The 27,709-nt window shown below is 43.4% G+C and overlaps 1 protein-coding gene across 1 annotated transcript in view; it reads left to right on the top strand.

The window, feature by feature from the left end:
- The window catches only part of PARD3B (par-3 family cell polarity regulator beta), a 769,788-nt gene that overhangs the window by 445,380 nt on the left and 296,699 nt on the right, over positions 1 to 27,709 (top strand). The window contains exons 17-18 of the mRNA XM_060256951.1: positions 6,253 to 6,459; positions 8,253 to 8,505. Of these exons, the coding sequence (XP_060112934.1) occupies positions 6,253 to 6,459; positions 8,253 to 8,505 (460 nt within the window). The remainder of the gene's footprint in view (positions 1 to 6,252; positions 6,460 to 8,252; positions 8,506 to 27,709) is intronic.

Here is a 27,709-nt window from a genome sequence, read left to right as displayed (position 1 = left end):
AAGTTCTCACTCAGAAACCCAAATGCACTTCAAATAAAAATGGTAGTAAACATATATGTGGTGCTTTTCAGTTTCTCAGTCCTTCGCCAATATTTGCAAAACTGATATTCCCAGTAGCTGGGGCAGGGGGAGAGCCAACTTGGTGTAGTAGTTAAGAACAGCAGACTCTGATCTGGAGAACTGGGTTTGATTCCCCACTCCTCCTTCCCATGAAGCCTGCAGGGTAGTCACTTTGGCCAGTCACTGTTCTCTCAGAGCTCTCTCAGCCCCACCTAGCTCACATGCTGTTTGTTGTGGGAAAAGGAAGGGAAGACAATTGTAAGCTGCTTTGAGACTCCTTTGAGTAGAGAAAAACGCTATAAAAACTTAGTCTTTTAGTTGGCCAGATATTTATGGGACATTTTATGGTTAGCAACTGTTTCAATCCAGTAGGTCTTCTGCATGTTGGCAGTGATTGTATTTAAAAATAGTTCTATCCCATTTGTAACCTTGAGTGAGATTTAAAATCCAAGGAAGTGTCAAACAGAATTGATAACAGAACCTAGGGATACCTGATCACAGCCATCTGCCCACATTACTGCACCAAGAGTGACATTATCCTTGAGTTATATTTTCAAAGGCAAAAATGGCATTTACTTTAAATGGAAACTAAGCCTCCCAAGCGTCTCTGTGAACACATATGGCATCCATCTTTATGTCATTGTTTATGCCATATGTCTTTGCTCTCTAGTTTCACAAGTTTATCAACCTAACTTGACTGATACAGGAAACAAAATTCTCATTTGCTGTCCATTAGTCTTAATTTAACCTATTTTGTAGTACTAAGCCTTCCAATGAACATCACTTCTGAGATTGACTGTGAAGAGAGTCTCCTCACAAGCAAAGACAAATGGATTCAGTAGCTCTTCACACATCATCTCCATAGAGAGAAGGGACTTGGTTTGTGAGACCTTCATAGTACTTGGAGACTGTGCATGGTAGGTGAGTGAGATCATGCCTTCATATCCGCCAGGCCTGCTGGAATCCTTCTTATATGTCTTGCATATCGCACAACTTGTTCATACTATCAAGTATAACCTGGATGGCCCAGATTTGTGTGATCTCATCAGATCTTGGAAGCTAAGCTGGTTAGGCCCTGGTCAGAATTTGGATGGGAGACCAACAAGGAAGGCCAGGGTTGCTACACAGAGGCAGGCAATGGCAAACCACCTCTGAAAAAGTCTCTTGCCTTGAAAGCCCCACTAGGCAGCTATGACTTGATAGCAACAACAACAGCAACAAGTTATACAATACTGTGAACACGTTTAGTGTAAGTATTGCCTGTTGATATGTAAATAGTAATAACTGCAGCGTGTAAGAATGATTATGTACCCTGACATGTCAGTTCTCAGGATCCAGGTCAACATACAGAATCTTTCTGTGTTCTGGAATTTCTTGGAAAAGCTGTGAAACTGAAAAACTGTCAGGTCTCTGGGAAGTTTCTACTCCCATCCACACCGAAAGACTTGCTTCTCATGAGCAGCATAGGCAGAATTAAATCTGTTTCTGGATTCTGCTGCTTCTAGCTGAGGATGGCAGCTCACACGACTGAACGTTCTTCTATTAAATGTAAACACAGAGAAACATCGACAGCAGCAGTCCAAAGAGAAAAGGAACAAGTAGAAGAGTTCTAGTGTGCCCCATAGCACAGAGTGGTAAGCTGCAGTGCTTCAGTCCAAGCTCTGCTCACGACCTGAGTTCAATCCCAGCAGAAGCTAGGTTCAGGTCACCCGTTCAAGGTTGACTCAGCCTTCCATCTTTCTGAAGTCAGTAAAATGAGTACCCACCTTGCTGGGGGTAAAGTGTAGATGACTGGGGAAGGCAGTGGCAAACTACCCCGTAAAAAGTCTGCCTTGAAAATGTTATTATGTGATGTCACCCCATGGGTCGTTAACGAATCGGTGCTTGCACAGGGGACTCCTTTACCTTTTTAAAAAGAAGAGTTCTAGGCTAGCTCCCTCCCTGGGACCGGTTTTCCGTCATCCAAGCTCTCAGTTTCGGTCTGAAGTGGCACAGTCTGGCAACAAGGCAGAGGCTTTTTGCAAGAGCTCGATGAAAGCTATAGGAGATCTGCGAGAAGGACAGTGTATTCCTCTTCTCTCCCTCCTTCCTCTTTCTAGTGAGGTATAATTGCCTCGTGCTCTTCACAGGCATCACTAGCCCCATGCCGTTTCACTGTAGCTGTCTCAGTTGTGTGAGTTTCAGTAGAATCCTAAGAAATGAATAGCACTGGGGAGGATTGATTGCTCTGTTAGCGTGGCTTTACATTTGTCCAAAGAGTGGCATAGCACTGAGAGGGGGGGGGGGGGGATTTTGTGCACACTCTAAGAAGCATTCTCTTTATTATCCACACATCTTGCAGGAATGAGCCTGGATGGATGCTGAAAGTAGGTTTCAGGGCTCAAATGATGCCTTGGAAGAAAACTCCAAATAGGCAGCCATGTTGGTCTGAAGTAGTAGAACTAAATAGGAGTCAATTGCACCTCTAAGACCAACTTAGTTTTATTCAGAACATAAGCTTTCGTGTGCATGCACACTTCTTCAGACGAGCAATGAGGTACTGTGTCTTTTGAGGCATGTGGCGATTTTCCTGTCAATCAAAGCTTTTCCTGTCAATCAAAGCAATCAAAGCTTGTTTTCTCCCCAAAAAGCTGTGCTGCCTTTTTCCTCCCTCTGCTCCGATCTAGAAAAAAAGCTTTCCCTGTATCTTTCCCTCTTCTGTGATTAGGCTCCTCTTTGCCTTTCTTCCTTCCCTGCCTCAAACGGGCACTGCTGCACCTCTACCAGATGCTTATACGCCTTGCATAATTTGAAGCGCCTTTATATCACAAGCGCAAGGCAGCGCTCAAAATCCATTTCAGCAGTTGCTAATCTGGCAATAATGGTAGACTCCACAATGGCAATTAAGGAACAAAGGAAGCTTGCACTTTGTGACCTAGCAACCAGGTTTCCCTTTAAACTGGGTCCTCTCTCTCTCCTACACACACAAGATGTCAAAGTCCTCAGGGAGGAACAGCAGTGTAAATTGCTTTCTGTGTCGCCTATAATTCCCCATTTGGTGCCAATGCTTACTCCTGTCCCCCCCCCTCCCCCAGCTTCATTAATTGTATAGATTTATTTTAGACAGTCTTCATTTCTCTCTCATCTTAGTGTTGCTTGATATCTTACATTCAGTACCAAAAACCAGGGCTTTTTTTGAGCAGGAATGCACAGGAACACATTTCCAACTGGCTTGGTGACGGGGTGTGGCCTAATTTGCAAATGAGTTCCTGCTGGGCTATTTTCTACAAAAAGCCCTGTGTGAAACACTGGTGATGTCAGGGGGTGTGGCCTAATATACCAAGGATTTCCTGCTGGTCTTTTTCTACAAAAAAAGCCCTTTCAAAAACTAGTATTACTAGTTCTAAGGTTACCACACATTGTAAGGTAGCAGCGATCATTTGTAATATTTAAATCATTGTGCCGTTTGCTTGTAGACCATGATAGATCATCTTGTTTTGCTTTCTTAAATTCATCTAAATTTAAAACCCATCAGACAGTTCTGGCTTTGCATGCTCCCTTGTTTCACTCGCACAGCACATGCCTTTTTTTAAAAAAATAAAATCAAATCTGCTTCTTCACCTGCATGTATATTTTACAAGGTGACAACACTTAGTAATAGACAGCTAGCTCTGTAACTTTCACAGATCCCTGTGAAATTGGTTCCTGATGTAGTTCTCTGGGCAGCTCTGGCACAGAAAGAAGAAATCCTTCCTTCTCCCATTTAAATTTGAAAATCATGTCCATAAAGGGTAATGAAATGTGTTAAACAGGATGTTGTAGAAATATTTATGCTTAATTCATGGAACCCGTGCTGAGTACTTTGATAGCACCTTGTTCAGCCGCCGTAGCTTGGCATGAGTTATTGGAGACATTGCAGGCATTTACCAACTCATTCCTTGTAATCCATCCTTAAAACAAAGCTTTCTTTTGTAAAGTCATCTGCTCTTCTAACATTTTTTCTAGCAGCACCTATTCTACAAGCACCCTGTGAGTCTCCCCTGTCCCCAGGGTGGGCTCCCTGCCCTCTGTGGTTTCCCTAGACCAAAAGGAAGTGAGGAGCAGTTTGGGAAGGAGAGGGGGTCCTGACACTTTTGTCTTCCTTGGACTGGGCTCACTCTGTCTTTCCAGGAGCCCAGTCCTTTCCTTCCTATCTGGTAAGGTATATTTGCTTTCCCTTTTATGGCTCTACTCACACCTGGCCTGTATTCAGTCCCCGTCCACCTGGGATGCTATAAAAAGAAAGGAAACCCTTCTTTGCCTCTTTCCCCTGCTGCCTGTTTCTCAACCCTGTTCCTTCCCCAGGCAAAGCAAGAGTCAAGTTGCACTTTTAAGACCAACAAAGTTGATCTTAAAGGTGCAGCTTGACTCTTGTTTTGTTCTACTGCTTCAGACCAACACGACTGCCCACCTGGATCTACCTTCCCCAGGCAGTTCAGGGCTTCTGCCATCCTGGCCTTCCACAAGTTTGGGCTCGGCCTTGCCTTCTAACCGTGCCCTTCCCCAGTAGCCTCTTTTCCTGACCTTCCTTGCATTGGTGACTCCTCCTGAATCAGCTCCCAGCACACATTTATTTATTTTATTTATTCATTATTTGTATCCCGCCCTTCCCACAAGTGGCTCAGGGCGGCTTCCAGAAATTGGTCAAACATAAAAATTAAACAATTTTAAATATATAAACAATTAAACATTCAAAACAGTTAAAACCTTAAAAACCAGTAAACATTCCAATTACATTACATAAAATGGGAAGCGCTTTCAAATCCTAATCTGGGCTACGTCCACATATGTGGTGCTATTGTTGCACTGTAACAGTCATTCACACTTTTTTTTCCTGTGTGGAAAAGCTAATCCGAATGTTAGCTTTACCTTAATGAAAGCACAATATCCAACAGTATATGGGTGCAGCCCAGACAAGTAGGAACATTTAGACTTCTAATGTAGAATCTGCTTGAGATTAGAGTATCCAAAACCTTATTTGTGAGGTGAGTGACATCATTTCCACTTGGGGCATGAAAGACATTAAGGAAAAATCAGTTGACTTCCTTACAATCCAGGAAGTGTTCTAAAATTCTTTGAATTATCAGTGTGAGAAATGGATGAGCTCTGTGATAACAGTGATTTTTAAGTTTAAAAGCTTTTTCCTGCTTCTAATCAACATGTTCTTTCACTAATGACTTCCGCTACCCCTAGGGATGTCAGCCTTCAGGTGAGACCTGGGGATCCCTTGGGATTACTGCTCATCTCTAGGCTACAAAGATCAGTTCCTCTGGAGAAAATGGTGGCTTTGGAGGGTGGACTCTATGGCCTTGTACTGCACCATGCCATGCTCCTTCCCCAAATCTTGAGGAGTTTCCCAGCCTGAATCTGGTAACCCTACCCATCCGCACCCCCTACCAATGGTTGGTGGGGGGGGACTCAGCGACCCTAGCGACCCCTTTCAACTTTAAGTACCCTGTTATATCCACAGTTATATTACATTGATGACCCCCCCAGGTTATTTAAGGCTGATAGTAAACTTGAAAAATCTAGCCAGAAAGTGTCTTGGATAAGCAGAAATGGGCCGGGTCCAATACGGTTCTTCAGGGCCCTCATATACTTGTCCATTTTGCTGGTTTCAAGAAGGCAATGGTGTGCTTGCAACATAATAGAATCCTTGTGTTACAAGATGCATTCCTGTACATGAAAGAACATTTTTTTAAAATGTGTTCTTCAAGGAAAAGAGCCATCAATAAAAGAGAGCCATAGATACGTTTTGGTTTGTCTGGCAGACAGATTTTGAATTTCTGTGGCTCTAGCAAGAGAGTTATCCCGTGTCAGTTGTGAAATTAGATTGGGATCCTGATGGAATAACCTCGATTAGGCCTGCTGTTTTAGATTCTTTGAAGACTAAGAACAGAAATACTGTTTTTGACTTACATTTATTTCCAGGCTTCATGGCAGTGTATGCTTGCACCTTGGAGGCTTGCAAGTATAATTTACTGAAGTAAAAAAAAAAAAAACACCTCTAGTAAGCTGTGGAGAGCAAGAGGTGACTTCCAGTTGTACAACTGCAGAATCTGACACTTTATGGGAATACTACGTGGAACTCTTTTATGATACCATGTGCATGTTATAATTTTGTCACCCCCTTGAGTAGCTGAAATGTATACATTTCCTTCTTCTTTCCTTCAGAATCTCCCGGCAAGGATGTTGGTCCCACTCTTGGTTTGAAGAAGTCAAGCTCTCTTGAGAGTCTGCAGACTGCTGTGGCAGAAGTGAAGAAGAATGAGCTTCCTTTCTACAGGCCCAGGCCTCACATGGTCCGTGGTAGAGGCTGTAACGAGAGCTTCAGAGCTGCCATAGACAAGTCATATGATGGACCAGAAGATATGGCACAAGGTATCTCAAGGACTTCTCTCCTCTTAAGATCAGGGCATTTCCATTGCAGTCTACTGGAGTAGTGTGTACTTTTGTTCTTGTTTAGAGCTAAGGCCTTGATCTGATGAATGTAGTCACGGGCAATGTTCCTTCTAAGATGAGTTAGTGTGAGCTAGATCACAGAATTTTAGCCTCTGGCTCAAGCATTTTTGTCTTCGCTCAGTAAAAATGGCCCCAGAGCAAACTAACTTATGCAGTAGCCAAATCACTCACTCACAACTTTAGTGCCAGTAGCTCACAAAGTAGATTTTTTTTGTTCACAGCTTAGGGGGAACATTGGTCATGGGTACCAAAGAAGTTTTCTACGTAATAATGAAAAAGGACCCATGAATTATTGGGAACTTCATTTGGCTCCTGATGTTATGGATCAGCCTCTTTGGGAACATGGTTAAAATAAAGTTGTGTCTGGTGTTTCAACCCATGTTGGTCCATGCTTCAGGTCATGTCTGGTGTGGGTTTCACCTTTGGGAATGAGTGCATACCTTCCATGTCCTTAATATGTCTCATGCTCCAACATGAGAGCCAGTTTGGTGTAGTGGTTAAGTGTGTGGACTCTTATCTGTGAGAACTGGGTTTGATTTCCCACTCCTCTCGCAGCTGCTGAAATGGTCTTGGGTCAGCCATAGCTCTTGTGGGAGTTGTCCTTGAAAGGGCAGCTTCTGGGAGAGCTTTCTCAGCCCCATCCACCTCACAAGGTGTCTGTTGTGGGGCGGGGGGAGGTAAAGGAGATTGTGACTGCTCTGAGACTCTGAGATTCAGAGTATAGGGTGGGATATAAATCCAATATCATCATCAACTTGTTCACTGCTACACTAGTCCCAAATCTTTTGGAACCTAGAGCATACTTTTAATTTTCATGTATATACTGAAGTCTTCTGTCTTTTTCCTTGTTAAAAACAAAGAGGCAGCAAGCACAAGAAAATGATGATGGCACTACTGGTATTGTCCAACACAATGCAATGATGTTATGGTTCAGAACAAACTAACTTAATAAAATTACTACAGTAATTTTCTGGAGTCAATTAGACATGCCCTTAGAACTTTTGTGAATCTCTTTTGACAATACTAATCTAGCGACAGTGACAAAATGTTGTACAACAGATAACACAATATACAATCAAAATGGTGTCCTACTAATTTAGTTCTTCTTCTGAACTATCAGAACATGCAAGGGTGGGGGGAAGAAAGACTACTGAAGGGGGAGCGGACAAAAAGGAAAGAAAGGATTAGAAACAACTTTAGAGTGTGTCTGTCCCAGGAGGCAGTTTGAGGATGCATTTGGTGTCCATTTTAACAAGTCTTATCTTCAGTGCTTTTTCCATGTATAGTTATTGGTTATAATAACCAGAAAATATAAGCCTATAGCAGGCCTCAGATTCCGTGGGAGCTCACAGGAGTGCAGCTCCTGAACCTTTCTGAGAGTTCCACCTCCTCCTTCTGAGAGTTCCATCTCCTTGTCCATTGAATAGTATGTGCAGCTGCATAACAATCCCTGGATGAGCTCCACCACTTATTTTTCTACAAAATGACCGCTGGCCTGTAGTGCGTCTGTTCTTCAGTGATTATGACCTAGTTAGAAGTACCTTTTTAATGACTTTCTCAGTGTATAAAACTCAGTGGACATGCATTATATTGGAACTGTTGTATACCTTTTAAATAAATAAATGCCAGCTCTGTGATTGTTTTTTTTTTAATATTTGTCATAAATGCCATTCCCCAGTTTTTACTTATTGATTATGTTTATCCCATCGCAGATGGTCTTTCCGATAAGAGCTCTCTTTCTGGTCAGGAAGCTCAGAACTACGAATCAATCGTTCAAATGAACTCTAAATTAGCAGACATGGAAGGCAAGGCAAAGAAACACAAGAAAACCAAAGAAAAACTGAAGATAAAAGAAAAGAATAAAAAAGTGAATCCAAAGAGCAAACCTAAAGAAAAGGACAAGAAGGAAGAGGCTGAAGATGTCGAAAGAAAAACAAAGAAAAAAAGTTTGGGTGCCATGTTGAGGTATGTTATTTTTTTCTTTTTAAAATTGTTTAACCAAGTTGAGTATTAACCCCATGTTAAATCAATATTAATTTTTTAAAAGTTCAGTCAGTACAATTTCCCCCTAGATTCACTTTCTCTCTTTCCAATGAGTTTGCAGCGAATGGTCTTCCAGTTGCAAGCCCAGCTGCTTTGTCCTGAGTCTCCCTTGCCATGTTTTACATACTGTAAATGGTGTTGAAATGATTTTGGCAGGACTCTGTTAAATATTTTAAAATTATTTAATGTTTAACAATTATCTTATTTAAACTTGCATCCTGCCTTTTTTTTATAGAAGAGCTTGGCAGGCCACAACAAATAAAACTAATAACTTTAAAGTAACTACATAAAGTTCATAAACTCGCATAAGTAGTTCACAATCCACCAGTAAAGTCAACCATGTTGAAACAAAACAAAGCCAAGTCTTCAGCATCTTCCTAAGAGTTTGGGGTTGACAAGTCAGTTTGATAGTCTTCTCTTGAGATGGTGCCATCATAAAAAATGACCCTGCTTGGTCATTGGTCATTGAAGAATAGGATAACAACAAAGCCCATACAGATGTTATTAAGGGCACAGGTAACTATAGACAGGAGTCTGAGTTCTTTAGTGTGGCATGAATATATTTTCTACTGTAGATGTACAATTGGTGTTTTTCCATGCAGCAGAAGGCAGCATAGAAAGGGTTACATGTGTCTTATACTACTGATTATCCATGGTGTGCATGTTCATTTTGTGACCATGCTTTTGATCCTGGACAGGGCTTTTTTTGTAGCAGAAACTGATTTGCATATTAGGCCACACCCCCCTGACATTAGCCAATGCTCCAAGACCTTACTGGGCTCTTCTTGGCTACATCAGGGGGTGTGGACTAATATGCAAATCAGTTCCTGCTACAAAAAAGCCCTGTTCTTTGTGGGCGTGCACTGTATTGTTAGGTTGAGTGTACAGTTTCTCGCTACGGATGCTGTGCTGCGTATGTTGGGTCTGAGATCCAGAGGGTTGCACGCAACATTCAGTGCTTACGTGAGGCTTCTGTTATTCTTTAAAAAACCTCATTTCTGATTTGAATTCCATTTAATTCCTTCAGCCAAACTTATGATAATGTTTCATCACTCATTTAAGGATTATTGGTGGCAGGAGGATTGTTGTTCCAATTGATGTTTTTTGTGTGAGTCATACAACATGTCATGTGTGAGTCATATCATGTGTGAGTCATGATAGCTCTGCCATCATGAGGAGGGAAAGGTGACTTCACATTTGGTCCCTACTGCCAGTTTTGTTGACATGAGTTCAAGGAGCGGGACCACGTTCACATGGGCACGTATCTGGGAACACACCTGCTGACCGTGCGATAAACAAACTAGCAGTAAGGAACTTCTGGTGCCTTTCCGGAATATAGATTTACTGAGGACCTCAACATTTCCTTTCTTTTAGCTCCCTTGACAAAAAAGGCTTTTAAAGAGATTCTTTCTACTCCATTGTTCTGTGGAGAGTTCTTAGTTCTTTTAAGGATACTTTCCCATTAACTATGTGACTTCATGTCTGGAAAAAGAAATCTAAGCGTTAGGATAGTAATGATAAATCAGAAAGCAATGGCATTATTGATAATGTGATGAATTAATTTTTTAGTTTCCTAGGTTATAAATATAAGTTTTGGTTCTTGATGCCAAGTAAGTATACAAGACAGGGGAAAAAAAGGAGGTAAATGTTGCCAAGGTAAAAGAGAGTGGGTTGTTGTACACTTGATAAAGCTTAAGTGTTAAATTTAAAAATATCATTACATTTCACAGTTGAATTTTAATGCAAGGATTTTCAAGATATAGTGATGTAAATGCTTGCCCTCTGGATGGACAGGAAAAAATGTGGTTTTTTTAAAAAAGATGGAATATCTCAGAATACATCTTGAGTCTTTAATGGTTAGGAAATCCAGAAATATGGTTGCCGGAGGTGGCCTTAAATTTATTCCTGGTGATTAGCAAGGAAAGTCTTTCAGTATACCCTATTTTAGGAATTATTATAAATTCTATAAAAGCTATTAGAAGCAGAGTAAATGGATCCAGGCTATGTCCTGTGGCAAGCCGCAGTGTCACTGGATCAGTGTGCCTGCACGCGCACGCACACACGTTGGCTGGAACAGGAAACAAAACCAATCCTTCTTAACTACTAGAAAAAATCGTGAATTTCACGCCATCCAAAAGTATATGGACCCTGGGGAATGTTAATTTTATATTAGCATAGGAGATATAAATTCATGCACGCAAACGTATACTTACTCTTCCAGATTGCTAAGAACCATCTCAGCTAATTTTACATCGCAAACACTTCCATTATCGATATTATAGGTATGATTTCAGATGGTACTGCTATGCCCTCATTATAGATTGCTAACAGAGTTGCAGAAGCAGCAATAGTCCTAGGCTCTTCCTGCAAGATGTGTGAGTTTATCTTTTGGTAGTCTTGGAAAGGGGAGCAGAGGTAAAGCTATGAGGGCCATGAGCCAGAGCAAGTCTTGTGACATGTACAGAGGCTTTGTTTCAGTTGAGAATGAAGTATCAGATTATAGTAAAGTGAACAGTCTCGTCCAGGGGTGTCAAACTCATTTGTTATGAGGGCTAGATCTGACATAAATGAGACCTTTGTTGGGCCGGGCTATGTCGGGCTGGGCTATGACAGTTCAGGCCATGTGTGTACCTATTTAAGATTAGTTAACAGAGATGTAAAGGATGCAGACAAACACAATTTTATTTATATATGCTTAAAACATGCTTATAATGTTAGCACGCATTGGTCTTAAAGGTGCTTTCTTTGCATTTCTCCCATGGGAACCTGGGAACTGGGCAAAGAAAACTGTGCCTCTTCCCTTCTTTCCCCAGGGGACCGGGGGGGGGGGGGAGCCTCAGCCAATAGAAGGAAGAGAGGCTTGGCTCAGTAGCTCTGCTGTGCGATTGAGAGAGCCTGGAAAAACAAGTTCTGCCTCTCCCCCTTCCTCGCCAAGGGAGGAGCCTCAGCCAATGGAGAAAACAGAGGTTTTGCTCTGTAGTTCAAGTGCAATTGAACAAGCCTTGCAGAGCAAACTGTTGTGCAGACGGAAGCAAGATATAGGGAGAAGGAAGCAGATGACAGCCAGTTGCTCGGGGGCCTGATAGGAGCCTTCTGGGGGCCTGATTCGGCCCCCAAACTGCATGTTTGACACCTCTGGTCTAGTCAATAAGAAACATATAATTGCATCATTTCAAATAGTAATTTATGGGACTACAACTACATGTCAAGATACAAAATGGTAATACCCTAACTCAAAGGATAATCCCTAGCAAAGACTGCAAAATAAAACAAGTACTTTAAAGGTAAGCCAGGAAAGTTCTCTCAGAGCCCATAGAAAAGCCCAAAGTAGTTAAGTAATGTGTGTGCTTCCTTGGAGATTGTGCTGATATCAGAAAAACTATTAACATTCTGAGGACATAATGTGAAAACTTTCATCATTTCAGATTCAGTATATTTTATCATTGAAGATTTTAGCTATGTTGTCCTGTGGCGCATCACATTTTAAGACAGCCATTTGCTATGAGGAAAGTTTGTGTCATGTGTGTCCTCTATTGCTCTTAAATGTTTATTTTCCACTTGCTAGACAAAGTCTCCTTGTAACATTCTGCTGAAGTCTTCTATGCAGATAAGTCTTGCAAGTAGAAGCTTCACTTTAAATATCTGTGGAGTGTTATCTTTCTTCAGTCGCAGAGAAGGTGTCCCTACAAAATGTAGAGGAGTCGAAATTAAAGGAAGGAGGGTGTTTGACTGGAATGGTAGCCTAGAATTGTAGCAGTTGTGAAAAGCTGCTATTTACTTGTAGACTCTGGATATTACTTCAGAGAATGTTTGCTTTCTTGCTAAAGGTTATCTCCGCCTCAATTTTTGTCTAGGTGACCGTGATTTAGAAGAAAAACATTATACAAATCACGCTGGCACAACTGTGTCAAGTGCAGTGTTTTGACGCAGGAGAGGAGGAACTTTAATCTTCCATGTTCTTGCAGCTACCCCAACCAACACAATCTGGGTCAGTGGGAAGACAGTAATCCTCATGCCAATTTTTTTGAGTGCTTAGCTGTGCTTAATGCCTGAATCATTTGAAAAGAAGTTGCAGAAAAAGCATATTATTGAGTCAGCGAGACGATGGGTATTAATTTCATAATTTGTAGCCCAGTTAGTTTACTTATCTGACCTGAAACCGTCTCGAGTATATATATATTTTTTCCTGTCACAAAACTTGAAGCTTTAACTTCATTTCTAAATTAAGTTAAATTTTAAACAACCCCCCCCCCCCCCCGAACCTTTTAAATCACCCAGAGAACGTGACATCTGTCTCACTACAGTGCTGTTCTGTGGTCTGATCCCAGAGCAGTTGTTAGAGGCATGGTGTGTAATAAATGTAATGTGGCTGTGGCCCTGTTATTACTTTTTTTCCAGATAGTGGTTGTAAAATTCCTGGGCTTTACCCTTCACTTTTTATGGGTACGAAGGTAAGTTAGCTAATGGACTGCAGCCATGCCAATGAAATTTTAATAGCCAGCTCCCTATAGGCCGAGGCCAACAGGCTGTGTTGCTTTGTAAGATATAGAGCAACTGCGCATCTGGCATTTCCCAAAGAAAGAAGGGGAAAGGATAGAGTGCAGAGCACACTTGCAGTGTTTTCACTCTGCTTGTAGACATTAAAAGAACATGGTTGATGTTGGTTTAACGCCATCTCTCTCTCTCTCTCTCCCTCCTGTCTTTTCCCCCCAAACTGAGACCACTTTATCATCTTTACCTAGTTAATGGTGGAACAGTGGGATATAAACAGACAGCCCTGATGGGCCCTAAGGTTCTGTTTCATTGGGATTGGCTTTCTTTTGCATATTTCCAGTGTTAAGTATGCAGGCACCCACTAATAATGTCCCTCACTGTTAATTGTCTCTGTCTGCACCTTTCTTATTTGGGAAAAATATATTCATTTTCTTGCTAACAATTAGCGTTGGAGTATTTCTTTCTTTTCACAGTGTGAGGGGTTTTTTGCTTTCTTAATTTGCCAGTTTTGCTTAGAGCTAAGCACCTGAACTATTTTATTATTTTTTAAAAATTTTAGCTGAGAGAAGGGAGATATTACCTCGGTACAAAAGCTCTCTGGATAGTCAGTGTTATTGACTCTGTAATAGGATCCTGAATAAGGAGCCCAGTGGCTTATATCCATGCCTAGTCCCTAGGAGCCCCACTTAAGGAAGCGATAGAAACAGCAGTGGCATTTCTGTAGACATCTGTAGGCATTTCTGTACACCTAATGTCAATTGGTGTGTTAAAGGCTGTCAGTGCCAGTGATGAACAGTCTCTTTCTGGAAGAATGGGGAACCCAGATTAGGACTCTGCCTGCTTCTCCCGCAAGATTTGATTTCCCAGCCACACAAACAGGATACTCACACAATTCCAAATTGGTGTTGAGAATTGGTCCAAGAGCTTACAAGGCTCTTTTTTGTAAGTTATTGGAGGATTGGCTGCATCAGGGGTGTGTGGCCTAATATGCAGAGGAGCTCCTGCTAGAATTCCACCCCTGGTTGAGGGCCACCCACATTGTCCATAGCTGGGATTGCCAACTCTGAGTTGGGAAATACATGGAGATTTGGGGCGGAGCCCGGGGTGGGCAGGAACTCACAATGTTCCCTCTAAGCTGTGGAGACTTGTGAGAAAAAATTCTATTTTGTGAGTTACTGGCATTAAAGGTGTGAGCTACTGTATAAATTAGTTTGCTCTGGGGCCATTTCTCCTGAGCTAAGACAAAAATGTGTGAGCTGGTGGCTAACAAACTGCACTAGCTCAGTTTAGAGGGAACACTGCTCACCAGGGTACAATGCCATAGAGTCCACCCTACATTTTTTCAGCCATTTTTTCTCCAGAGGAGCCCATCTTTGTAGTGGAGTTGTCAGCTCCAATTAGGAAATACCTGGAGATTGGGGGTGGAGTCTGAAGAGAGTCTGAAGAGAGTGGGGTTGGGGAGGGACTATAGTGCCCACTTTCCACTGTGGCTTTTTTCTTCAGGTGAACTGATCTCTGTTGCCTGGAGATCATTTGTAATAGCAGGAGATTTCCAGCCACCATCTGGAGGTTGGCAACCCTAATCTGTAGTATGGAGACCCATTGTAATTCCCGGAGGATCTCCAAACTCTACCTGGAGATTAGCAATCCCGTCTGTGGCACTGGACATAGAGATCTAGCATTAAGATCCATGAACATTCACAAACCTTATTTGATCCTTGGGTCGGCCAAAATGCTGCTCAATCAATTACTCTGGCAACCTTTAAAAGAAAGCTCACGCATCATACTACAAAAAGAGAACTAAACAATAATCAGAAGATATTTGCAAGGTCTGTGAGGCCTTTGGTTTTTTCCTGCCCTGATTTAGATCTAATATATAAAACTGCCAGTTAAATAAAGTGGCTGTATTTTAGTGATTGCATGCAAAGACAAAGGGGGTGGATGCAATAATTAAACTGAGACAATGCACTTAGGTTTTTTTTGTCACGTTTGTTTAAAATTAAGTACATTATAGCACCCTTCCCTCTTTTCCCACATAATCTTGCTTACTTCTTAGTTTGAAGTTATCTTTGTCAAAAGCAAACGAGAATATTCTCATTTTTTAAAAAAAAAAAATCATATGTACCAGCAGCTAAAGGTTTATTTGTTTAATTAGGGTTCTATTCTTCTTTTAGCAGGCATGCATAAATCTCATTAATGTTAACGAGTTAGGCCGGTGCACCATAGAAGGCAATACTCCCCTAACTCATTAATGTACTTTGATAATAAGATGACCTATATTTGCCAAGCAGATCACAGCCAAGTTTCCAGCCTGTTTTGTATTGAAGAAAAGGGGCTGGAGACCAAAACGCTAAACCTTGAAAGAAGCAGAGAGAGAAATGTGCTTCTATAAGAGATGCTTGTGCCCTTTGTCCTAAAATGACTTGTTGATAACATACTCCTAAGAATTTCCTTTGAACACAGCTAAAGGAACCAGACCTGTACTCTGCTATGCATGCGTGAACGTGTGCTGTTACAGACAATACTCTTGCCTTTGTGTGTTAAATACTTTATTTTCATCTTCCATTATTGTTAGATGAAGGAATTAAAGCAGTATATATATATTATGGGCATTTTTAAAGGAACAGATGCTCCAGTTTCAAGCTTCTCTCTCAAACTAGCCCGCATAGAAGGATATGTAAGAACTGCAGTTCTCCCTTTACTTAGACAAGTTAAGTCTAAGTCATTATGTTAGATAGCTATGTTAGAAGAATTTTTAAGAATGGTGAAAGCTTCAGAAAGCCACAACACTGGAAAGAAGAAAGAGGAGAAGGAGGAGGAGATTGAATGTATACCCACCCTTCACGAATCTCAGAGCAGCTTACAAGAGTTTCCTGCTCAACATTAGGAAGAACTTCCTGACTGTTAGAGCGGTTCCTCAGTGAACAGGCTTCCTCGGGAGGTGGTGGGCTCTCCTTCCTTGGAGGTTTTTAAACAGAGGCTAGATGGCCATCTGACAGCATTGAAGATCCTGTGAATTTAGGGGAAGTTATTTGTTAGTTTCCTGCATTGTGCAGGGGGTTGGACTAGATGACCCTGGAGGTCCCTTCCAACTCTATGATTCTTCCTTTCCTTTCCCCACAACAGACACCCTGTGAGGGAGGTGGGGCTGAGAGAGCTCTTTTAACTATGTTTTTATAAGTATAATTGATGTAATGTGTATTTTATGTTGTGAGCCGCCCTGAGCCTGCTCCGGCGGGGAGGGCGGGATAGAAATAAAAAATATTATTATTATTATATTATTATTATTTTGAGGACTGCTCTTGAGAGAGCAGCTCTTTCAAGAACTATGACTGACCCAAGATCACTCAGCAGCTGCCTGTGGAAGAGTGATGGGAGGAACAGTGGCTCAGTGGTAGAGTATCTGCTTGGTAAGCAGAAGGTCCCAGGTTCAATCCCTGGCATCTCCAACTAAAAAGAGTCCAGGCAGGTGTGAAAAACCTCAGCTTGAGACCCTGGAGAGCTGCTGCCAGTCTGAGTAGACAATATTGACTTTGATAGACCGAGGGTCTGATTCAGTAGAAGGCAGCTTCATATTGGACTCAAGCCCAATTCTCCCAGATTAGAATCTGCGCGCTTAACCACTACATCAAACCACCTCCTCCTGTACAATCCAGCTCGCCTGTTAAGATCTTCCTCCGCAGCCTTGCTAGCTGCAGAGGTGGCTAGAGAATTGGGGCTTTTCTGTGTGGAACCTCATCTGCGGAATGCCACCCCTCCCCCCTTGAGGCTCATCTGGCAAACAGCTTAGTTTCCCCTGCCTCTTGTTTTCAGCCACTGCTCAGAGTAGCAGCGGGAGAAAAATTTGGAAAGCATGATGTCAATTCTGGCAACAGCCCAGCAATGGTACCGGTCCTCTCTAGGAATAGGCTGGCAACCCTACTTTATGACATTTTTGTACCGTTATACCTTGAGCCACCTCAAGTAGGTCTCTGGAGAGGGGTGACATATAGGTTTTCTAAAAAGTAAAAAGTGCATCAGAGCACATAATTCTTTTGTCTGTTAATGTGACATAGCGATCCTGAGATTCACTGGACCAACGCATACCTTCATCACATTTTCGTCTCTGCTCCAAGTATCACTACATGGAGTTTTTCATGCAGGCAAGATAAAAAAGAACCTTATGACACTTAAAAGACAGACAGATATATTGAGGCATAACTAGACCCCACTTCATCAGAGGCTGAAGAGGCTAGGCTGGTTGATAGTATTGATCTTTTTCATTGTATTTTCAGAACTGATGTCTTTGAGGGGATTAATTTTCCAGTTTTAGTTTGAATAAGGTTACCCTTATCTGTGCTGGCAAAAAAGCATTGCTCTTTGAGAAGCAAGAAGAGGCTGTGATCTTTTTCAGTTTCCTCTGGATAAGAAAATACCTTCCCTTTAGGACTACACTGATCAATGCTGATCCATGTTACCATTTTCCATGCTCATTCAAAGCCAGTGCTACAAGTGTTATGTTAATTAACTCTTGGTTTCTGGGTTCAAAGGAAAATGCTGGTGGTCTCCTTTAAAGGACTTCATAACCTGAGGCCCACACATCTGAAGAGTTATATCTCCTAGTATATTAGAGTTGCTAGCTTTGAGTTGTAACATTCCTGGATATTTGTGGGTGCAGCCTAGGGAGAGCCTGGTTTGGGGAGAGGAGGAGTTCAGTGGGATATGATGCCTTGGCAGGTTATTATGTCATGGAGTCCAGCCTCCCAAGCAGCCACATTCTCCAGGGGAACCAGAAGATCACTTGTCATTCTGGGAGATCTCCAGGCCCTGCCTGGAGCTTCCGAATCAAAAATACATTGCTTACAGGCACAACAGCACAACAATAAGAATATTTTAGTGATAGTCATACACAGCAAAACTCATTCTAAATATACATTCCCAATATATGGATACACAAATTCCAGAAATGAATTCCAAATATATATATGGACAACGGTGGGTTGATCCAAAGTTCACTGTTTCGCATTTTCATCAGGTCCAAGATGAATGAATAAATGTATAGTCCTGGCATCACTTTGAAATGGGACCTTTAACCTAGTCTTTAGAGAGCTTACAATCTTTAATAATTATCCCCATTTCTTCTTCATCTATCCGCCTCCGCCCATTCCTGTTGTCCTGGGAGTCCATCTCTATGGACAGGTGGGCGCTTTCCATCGTCGCGGAAGGCTACAAAATAGATTTTGCTCAGATTCCGAACCAATCTGTGGTAATCACCACACCCCCTTCCCCACCTCTGCTGGCGGAGGTGAGCAACAGAAACACGCCATAGAACGGGTCCCGGTGAAGGCCAGGACGGGAGGCTTCTACTCTCTTTACTTCCTGGTTCCCAAGTGGGACAGGGGTTTGAGACCAATCATGGACCTTCGGAATCTGAACAAGTTTATTCTGTATCGGAAGTTCAGAATGTCCACTCTTCAAACAATTCTGCCCCTCATCAACCAAGGGGACTGGATGGCAACGCTGGACTTCAAGGATGCCTACTTCCACATCAGCATCCATCCTGCGTTCAGACGTTTCCTTCGGTTTGCAGTAGGTTCTCAACATTTCCAGTTCAAGGCCCTTTCATTCGGCCTGTCCACTGCACCTCGGGTGTTCACGAAGATGATGAGCATTGTGGCTGCCCACCTCCAGCTTCAAGGGGTAGTCGTCTTTCCATACATCGACGATTGGCTCCTTGTGGCGGAGTCGAAGGGAAGTTTGTCAAACCATATTGCCACCACTCTTCGTCTTCTTCACACCTTGGGTCTGCAGGTCAATTTGGAGAAATCACACCTTATTCCATCACGGACAGTTCAGTTCATAGGGGCTTTGCTGGATATGAACCTTCATCACGCTTTCCTGCCTCAGCAGAGAGTGATGGACATTATCAACCTTGTCAAACTTCTGCAGAGTTGAAAGTGGGGCACGGCGCAGCAGCTGCAGCAGATGCTGGGGCTGATGGCAGCGACTACAAGCGTGCTGATCTTCGCGAAGCTGAGGATGAGAGGCCTACAACTTTGGTTTCTTTGTCAGTTTCGACCTTTAAGGGACCCACCTCGAAAGAGGTTTGTAATTCCACCTGTGACACTTCAAACACTGCAGTGGTGGAAATCAAAGGACATTTGTCAGGGAGCACCCTTCCACCTACCTGTACCAACAGTGACGATCACAACAGATGCGTCTTTATGGGGTTGGGGGGCCCACGTGGACGCTCTGTGTGTGGGGGGCTCTTGGCCTTTGAAATTGACTCATTGCCATATAAATTACCTGGAACTGCTGGCAGTTCATTTGCTCTTTGATCCTTCCGCCCCATGGTGGCGGGGAAGGTTGCTGCTCTGCTTACAGACAATACCACTGCCCTGTGTTACATCAACAGACAGGGAGGGACAGTTTCTTGACTGCTCTGTGCGCTGGCACTGGAACTGTGGTCGTAGTGCCTGGACCACGACGTCTTTGTGAAGGCTGTGCATCTCCTAGGGGTGCTCAATCTGCAAGCAGACTCCCTCAGCAGGTTCCTATATCTGTTCCCACCTCTGCCACTATAGACAAGGGTGGTCAACAAGATCACAAGAGAGAGACCATGCTGCATCCTGGTGACTCCGTGGTAGCCTCAGCAGAACTGGTTCCCGATCTTGCTCCAACTGGCGAGGGGGGCTTCTACCAGTTTCCGGCGGAACCAGATCTTCTGTCAGCTCAGGACGGTCACGTATTCCATCACAACGTGCCTCACCTGAAGCTGACAGCATGGTTCATCGACCCTGTGAGTTCTCCAGCAGAGTCAAACACGTTTTCCTGAATAGCAGGAAGCTGTCTACCCGCGCTTCTTATGATAGGAAGTGGCAGAAGTTTCTTCAGTTTTCAGTTGATCCTACAGTTTCGCCCCAGAGGGTGGGGCTGCCGGTTATTTTTGAGTTTTTGTTGTCTCTGGTGGATGCTGGCCTTGTTTTTTCCTCCATTAAAGTTTATCTGGCGGCAATATCTGCATTCCATGAACCAGTGGAGGGGCATTCAGTTTTTGCACACCCTCATTCTAAGAGATTTTTGAAGGGTTTGCTTAGGCTTCATCCTCCTTCGAGATCACCCCCACAGTTGTGGGATTTTACTCTAGTGTTGGACAGGCTGACTCGGCGTCCTTTTGAGCCGAGGGCCACATGCTCGTTACAGCTCCTATCTTGGAAGATTGCCTTTTTGGTAGCCATCACATCAGCATGCCATGCAGGGGAGCCCACGGCTATGCGTTGTGACTACCCATATTTAGCTTTTCAGGAGTCTGGAGTTTCCTTGGCTCCTGATATTTCCTTTCTCCCCAAGGTGGTTTCTCAGTTCCACCTTAACTTAGAAGTTTGGTTGCCCACGTTTTATCCTACACCTTCCTCGGATGAGGAACGTAGGTTGCATGCTTTAGATGTTAAGCGTGCCTTATTGTTTTATTTGAGTCGCTCCAAGAGTTTTCGTAAGGACCAGCATCTTTTTATTTCTTATGCTACTCCTAAGTTAGGTTCCAGAATCTCGTCTCAGCGGCTTTCAAAATGGCTCACGGAAACTATTAAACTGTGTTATTTGTTGGCTAAGAAGCCGTTACCTGGGCCTATTTGTGGACATTCTACAAGAGCGATGGCGACGTCAGTGGCGTTTCTGAAAGGCGTTTCCCTGACGGACGTTTGCAAGGTTGCCACCTGGTCCTCTCCGCATGCCTTTATGAAGCACTACGCGCTGGACGTGCATGCTCAACAGAGGACTCGTCTGGGAGCTGCAGTGCTGCAAGCTGTTTCTTCTGGTTGACCGTCTTCCCGCCTCCAGGTATGTCTTGCTTGCTAATCTCCCGTGAGTGTGAAGCACAGAGACCACGAAGAAGATAGACCGGTTGCTTATCTGAAACTGTAGATCTTCGAGTGGTCATTTGGGCATTCATGCTACCCGCCCTCCTTCCCCACTGCTGATGGTCTCCCTCCAATAGGGGTTTCCTGCGGTCAGGAAGGAACTGGCGGGATCCTCATGCTGGCGCTGGCGAGCATGCGCACTGGGACGCCTGTGCATGCCCGTTGGTGCCAAGCACGAAAAATCCCGGGCGTTTTAGATACCGATTCGGGGATCGGCGCAGGCGCTCTATCCCATGAGTGTGAATGCACAGATGACCACTCGGAGATCTACAGTTACAGGTAAGCAACCTGTCTTTTCTCTACTTTCTCTATCCCATGCATAATCTTGTAAACATCTATCATGTCACCCTGCAGTCGACGTTTCTCCAAGCTAAAGAGCCCCAAGCGTTTTAACCTTTCTTCAGAGGGAAAGTGTTCCAACCCTTTAATCATTCTAACCTTTCTTCAGAGGGAAAGTGTTCCAACCCTTTAATCAATCTAGTTGCCCTTTTCTGGACTTTTTCCAATGCTATAATATTCTTTTTGAGGTGCGGTGACCAGAATTGTACACAGTATTCCAAATGAGACCACACCATCAATTTATGCAGGGGCATTATGAAACTGACTGATTTGTTTTCAAGGCTCAAGGTTGACTCAGTCTTCCATCCTTCCGAGGTCGGTAAAATGAGTACCCAGCTTGCTGGGGGTAAAGCGTAGATGACTGGGGAAGGCAATGGCAAACCACCCCATAAAAAGTCTGCCATGAAAACATCATGATGTGATGTCACCCCATGGGCTGGTAAGGACTCGGTGCTTGCACAGGGGACTACCTTTACCTTTTACGTTTAAGAAGTTACATTAATTGGCAGCCCCCTTGGCATTCTTCATGTATGAATGCTTGACAAATAGTACCTAGAGTGAAGAGACTGGAAGTGACAGCCTTGTTCTCTATTACCAGATTTTGCAATGGCAGAAAACAGTTACGAGATGCTTGGAGTAACTTTGTTTCTATAAAGCCATGCTGAATATTGTGTAATTTTTATTAATGTTTTGAAAGTAGTGACTCAAGCTCAGCTGAACAGGTTTCTTTCCCTCCCTCCAGCCCTCGTGCTCACTTTGTTCGGTTTCTTGACCTTTCCTTCCCCTGGCTTATAGCCCCTCAATGCCCGTATCGTAGGTACAAAGTGCCATTTTAATATATTGCCTTTTTTACCCTCCTGCAGAGACAGGGTTTTTTCCTCTCATTTTATATTTTTACACATTCACTAGGCTGAAGAGTGTGACACTAAAGCGATATTTATTTTATAATGCCCAGACATTGATTAAACTAACAAGTCATCTCAAATCCACTTGACATTTTAAGCCAAGATTATTACAGGCATAAAGTCACTAATTTAATCATTTTAACATGCATTTGTTGTTTTCCTGGATGGAACTAAGGCCTAACAGATATTTCTCTAGAGTGGCCTCGTGTTGTACAACTTAAAACCTAACAAAAGCAGGAAGCAGAAGAACTTCAGAGTATGAGGAGGGTTGAAACCAAATGGAATACCAGAACACAGCATCTTCCTTCCTTGGTGTAGTGGTTAAGTGTGCATACTCCTATCAGGGAGAACCAGGTTTGATTCTCCACTCCTCCATTTGCACCTGCTGGAATGGCCTGGTCAGCCATAGCTCTGGAAGAGGTTGTCCTTGAAAGGGCAGCTGCTGTGAGAGCCCTCTCAGCCCCACCCACCTCAAAGGGTGTCAATTGTGGGGGAGGAAGATAATGGAGATTGTGAGCCGCTCTGAGATTTGGAGTGGAGGGCGGGATATAAATCCAATTTCTTCTTCTTTCCACAGTGCAGAACTAGTTCATAGGGAAGTCTGAAGCAGAACATTTCTTTCCTTCAGTTTATTCTCGTCTGTTTGGGGTTTATGTTAATAGCACATGTGGCTCTTTCACACATATTGTGTGGCTCTTGAAGCCCCCTCTGCCCCATCAGCCAGCTTGGAGAAGGCATTTCTCTCTTTAAGTTACCCCACTGCCCCATCAGCCAGCTTGCAGCTTGGAGAATGCATTTAAAGTTAAAGTTGCTTTTTCTTTACCTCTCCCTTCCACTTCCTCATCTATTTTCCTCCCTCCCACCCTCCCTCTGTCCCTTCCTTCCTTCCTTCCTTCCTGTTTTCAAACATCCAACATTTATTCTATGTGGCTCCTATGTTAAGCAAGTTTGGCCACCTCTGGATTATAGGATGCTTTAATTTCAGCTAAGTCCCAAAACTGCCCAGGCCTGGCAGGGAGTCCACCATCCCCATCCCCTGTCTCCTCATCTTAAAAAACTGAGGAGTGGGAAGGGGAAAAAATGGCCTCCATAGTGACACTCTAGGAATTTCTCGAAGTCTGTCATAGAGATTTGGGGGAATTCATAGGCTTAAAACCCATGAGCTACCTCACACTAACTGAGCTTAGAGGGACCACTGACTGCAACATGTTTGCCTCTTCAATATGCCGGTGTTAAATTAATAATTGCCTAAGACAGCTGGATCTGCTCACAAAAGGACTGAAGACTCAGCTTGCAATTCTGTTCTGAAGTTAGTGCAAATTCTGCTGAGCACTGCAGGCAGCGACTTTGTTGAACTTAGTTGAACTTCGCATTCTTACACTCAGGCCCTCTCTGCTGTATTAATTATAACTTGAAATTAAATTTAAAAGAAGTTTCAACATCCCATATAAGATGCTAGTGTTTTACTGTCTTCAAAAAGTACTTCCTTTTGCAAGATTATCATATTGCGAATCTTGTCAGTTTCCCAGTGATGCCTGTGCGTAAGCTGTTTAATTTCTTGATTTGCATGAGAAGTGTGTTGTACCCACTGGGTGATGAAAACCGATTTGGCATGCAGCTTCCTAGTTCAGAGTGGGTAACTGGCTTTAGTTTCTACTCGCCATAATGAAACAGAATTCGTTCTGTTGCACATCCTGTTCAGAAATTGCTATTACAAATGTGGTTTGTAAAGATGCTCCATTTTTTACAGAGATTTGCGCCTCTTTGATTTCTTTTTTTTTCCCTGAAGGAAGTGCACAGCTTGGCATTTTGAGAAGGCAGTCCTAAACTGGCAGACTAAGCGCATCACATTTCAAACTGTAAAATAATGCTTTAGAAAGTGTTTTCCAGGCTTTTTAGTTACAACTTCTCGGGATAAATGTTTATATCTTGTCACAAGTATCTTTGATGTTTTCTGGGATTCAGAACTTGAGTTGATAAATCTTATGGGCAGAATCCAGTTTCACTGATGTGGTTGGCACAGGGCTTTTTTTGTAGCAGGAACTTCTTTGCATATTAGACCACACACCCCTGATGTAGCCAATCCTCCTGGAGCTTATAGGGCTCTTAGTACAGGACCTATTGCCAGCTCCAGGAGGATCGGCTACATTCAGGGGGCTATGGCCTAATATGCAAAGGAGTTCCTGGTACAAAAAAAACCTGGGTCGGCTGACTTAAGTTGGTGCTTTCCAAATGATGTGCGTCAGGTGCAATTGTGAGTTACAAGAATGTTTGCTGTGGTGCAGATGCCCAGTCCAAATAGGGACCCACAAAAGTGGGGATAAAAGACCTGGATAACAAAGCAAATAAAGCAGTGTGACCAACCAAGAGAACAGGCAAAACTTCAGTTGCCTCCACCACCATTTTTGACACTTCGTCACTTTTCAATCTCACTCTTTCTTCCTCTTACTCCTTGGCTTCTCTGTTCCCTGCAAGCAGTCATCTTGATTGAGATCCTCTGCGTGCATTCAAGATCAGTAACAGCAATCTCTCCTCTTTCCACTACACCACTGGGATGCTGCTTTTAAAGGTGAAACATCAATAAACGAATGTGATGCTAGGCTTCCCAATCCCCAGGTCCCAGAGGGGGATCCCCCGGTTTTACAGACTTCCCCCCTCCCCCAGTCAGTTGGCTGGCGGGGAAGCCCCTCCCCCACAGCCATCATGCACCTCTATGAACGATTCCCATAGGGAATGATGGGGAATTAATCCATGGGTATCGGGGGCTCTAGGGGGGCTGTTTTTTGAGGTAGAGGTGCCAAATTTTCAGTATAGCATCTAGTGCCTCCCCCCAAAATATTTTCCAAGTTTCAAAAGGATTGGACCAGGGGGTCCAATTCTATGAGCCCCCAAAAAAGGTGCCCCTATCCTTCATTATTTCCTATGGAAGGAAGGCATTTAAATGTGATGGCCAGAACTCCCTTGGAGTTCAATTATGCTTGTCACACCCTTGTTCCTGGCTCCGCCCCAAAGTCTCCTGGCTCCACCCCCAAAGTCTCCTGGCTCCACCCCCAAAGTCCCCAGATATTTCTTGATTTGGACTTGGCAACCCTATGTGATGCTCATGTCCAGCCCTTGCATGACAGACCTCCTTAAAGCACTGTATATTGTGTGCACTCTAGCAAAAAAAGGTAGAAATTCCCTGGGGCTTTGATCTGCTTTGACTTTCTCACCTGCCCCTTCCCACTGAAGTCCAGGAACATTGGGGAATGGCACTCGGGACTGTAGCAGGAATGGGACTGACTGATGCCATGCTCAGAGAATCAATATTTTTCTGCCCACAGGAGAGCTCTTGGTGAGCCAATCAGTATTCTGTGAGGACAGGCCACCTGTATAATCTTGGTTGTAATTGATGCCCTTCCCTTCTCACCTAGTGGTCATGGCAGGAGGGGAAGTGAAACCAATTGCAGTCCAGACAAAACATCCATCTCTGACATCGGGAGGTACACTGGGGCTTGATTCCATTGGAATATTTGGCTTCCTGTTTGGGGAAATACCTGCAAATCAGAGAGTGTTTCTGGGTTTGGAAGAGCAGTTCAAAGAACCTAAGGCACAGTCTCTTTGCTATGAGGGAGATTCATTGAATGCCTCTGACGGATCAAAGACAACCAACTATACATGGCAGAAGAAATGGGTGAGCTCTTGCCTAGGCAGTTTTGCTTACATAAAAATATCTGAAATTAAATCTCGAATTTCATAAGCCTTTTAAGATGGGGCAGGGGGAGAGATGTTCAGTTTTCCAGAACAGGAAACAAGGGCAGAGAGCAGCAGTTTTGAGAGGTATAGTGCTCATTAGGAATCAAAAATATCTATCAGAATGGGATGGGAGCTGCACTCACATCTCTAACACTGGCTTCTCCAGACATAACACTTGACTTTGAAGGGTCCTCAGGAAGAAAATCTATGGAAGGAAACTAATTGCAAGAAGACAGAAGGTTCAGTCAGTCATTTTTTTTGTATGTGTGCAAAGTTTGAGTCCAGTGACAACTTTTAAGACCAATAGAGTTTAATTCCATGCACACGAAAGCTTATACACAAAGTTAAACTTTGTTGGTCTTAAAGGTTGCCACTGGACTTAAACTGTTCTGTTGCTCCAGACCAACATGGCTACCCACCTGAACAATTTATTACAGTTACACATCAGCAAAATATGTTAGCAGAATATTTATAAGAATATATGTACACAAATGAGCACTGTATCTCAGTAAACTCTTAACGGCATCACAGAATTGAACAACTCTCTCTAAGGTTAGAAGGAGGAGGAGGAAAATGAATTTATACCCTGCCCTTCACTACCCAAAGGAGTTTCAGTGGCTTACAATCTCCTTTCCCTCCCTCTCCCCACAACAGATATCCTGTGAGGTAGGTGGAGCTGAGAGGGCTTTGACAGAAACTGCTCTTGAGAGGAACAGCTCTGTGACAATGTGTGAGTGACTCAAGGTCAGTCAGCAGAAGTGGGGATTCTCAAACCCAGTTCTCCCAAATAAGAGTCTGTGAACTTAAACACTACACCAAACTCGTTACAGATTCAGATTCTGCTAGAACAGGGGTGGCCAACGGTAGCTCTCCAGTTGTTTTTTGCCTACAACTCCCATCAGCCCCAACCAGCATGGCCAGTGGCTGGGGCTGATGGGCGTTGTAGCCAAAAAACATCTGGAGAGCTACCGTTGACCACCCCTGTGCTAGAAGAAGGCATATCCTGCCTGTGACCTTCCTGGGATTTTTTTTTTTTTTTTGGGGGGGGGATGTGTGATAAATAAATTGGGTTGCCAGGTCTGGGTTGGGGAATACCTGGAGATTTGGGAATGGGGCCTGGGGATGGTTGGATTTGGGGGAAACCTCAGTAAGATATAATTTTATTTATTTCTTTGTTTTTATTTTATCACATTTCTATCCTGCCTTCCTCCACAAGTGGGCTCAGGGCACAAAATAAAACAACATTGCAGCTTATTTTGTTAAAGCCAACAAACCCCCATATAATGCCATCGAGTCCATCCTCCAGAGCAGCCATTTTTTCCCAGGGGAATTGATTTCCATCATTTGGAGGTCAATTATAATAGTGGGAGATCTCCAGGTGCCACCTGGAGGTTGCCAAACCTGTACATATATCCAGGGGTGGAATTCTAGCAGGAGCTCCTTTGCATATTAGGCCACACACCCCTTGAGGTAGCCCATCCTCCAAGAGTTTGCAAGGCTCTTTTTTGTAAGCTCTTGGAGGATTGGCTACATCAGGAGTGTGTGGCCTAATATGCAAAGGAACTCCTGCTAGAATTCCACCTCTGCTATATCTCTGACTAAAACAGTGTTTTTCTGGCATTCAGCATTATTGGTCGGTATGGTATAATCTATATCAGACTAGGATAAGGCAGATCCAGGTTCAAAGCCCCACTTTTCCACGGAAGCTTGTTGGAGACCTTGGACCTGTCACACTCTCAACCTTACCCTACTACA

The sequence above is a fragment of the Heteronotia binoei genome, chromosome 16 (genome assembly GCF_032191835.1).
Source record: "Heteronotia binoei isolate CCM8104 ecotype False Entrance Well chromosome 16, APGP_CSIRO_Hbin_v1, whole genome shotgun sequence".
Taxonomy (NCBI): Eukaryota; Metazoa; Chordata; class Lepidosauria; order Squamata; family Gekkonidae; genus Heteronotia; species Heteronotia binoei.
Note: the sequence above shows the minus strand (reverse complement) of the source record. Positions and strands in the feature narration are given on the sequence as shown.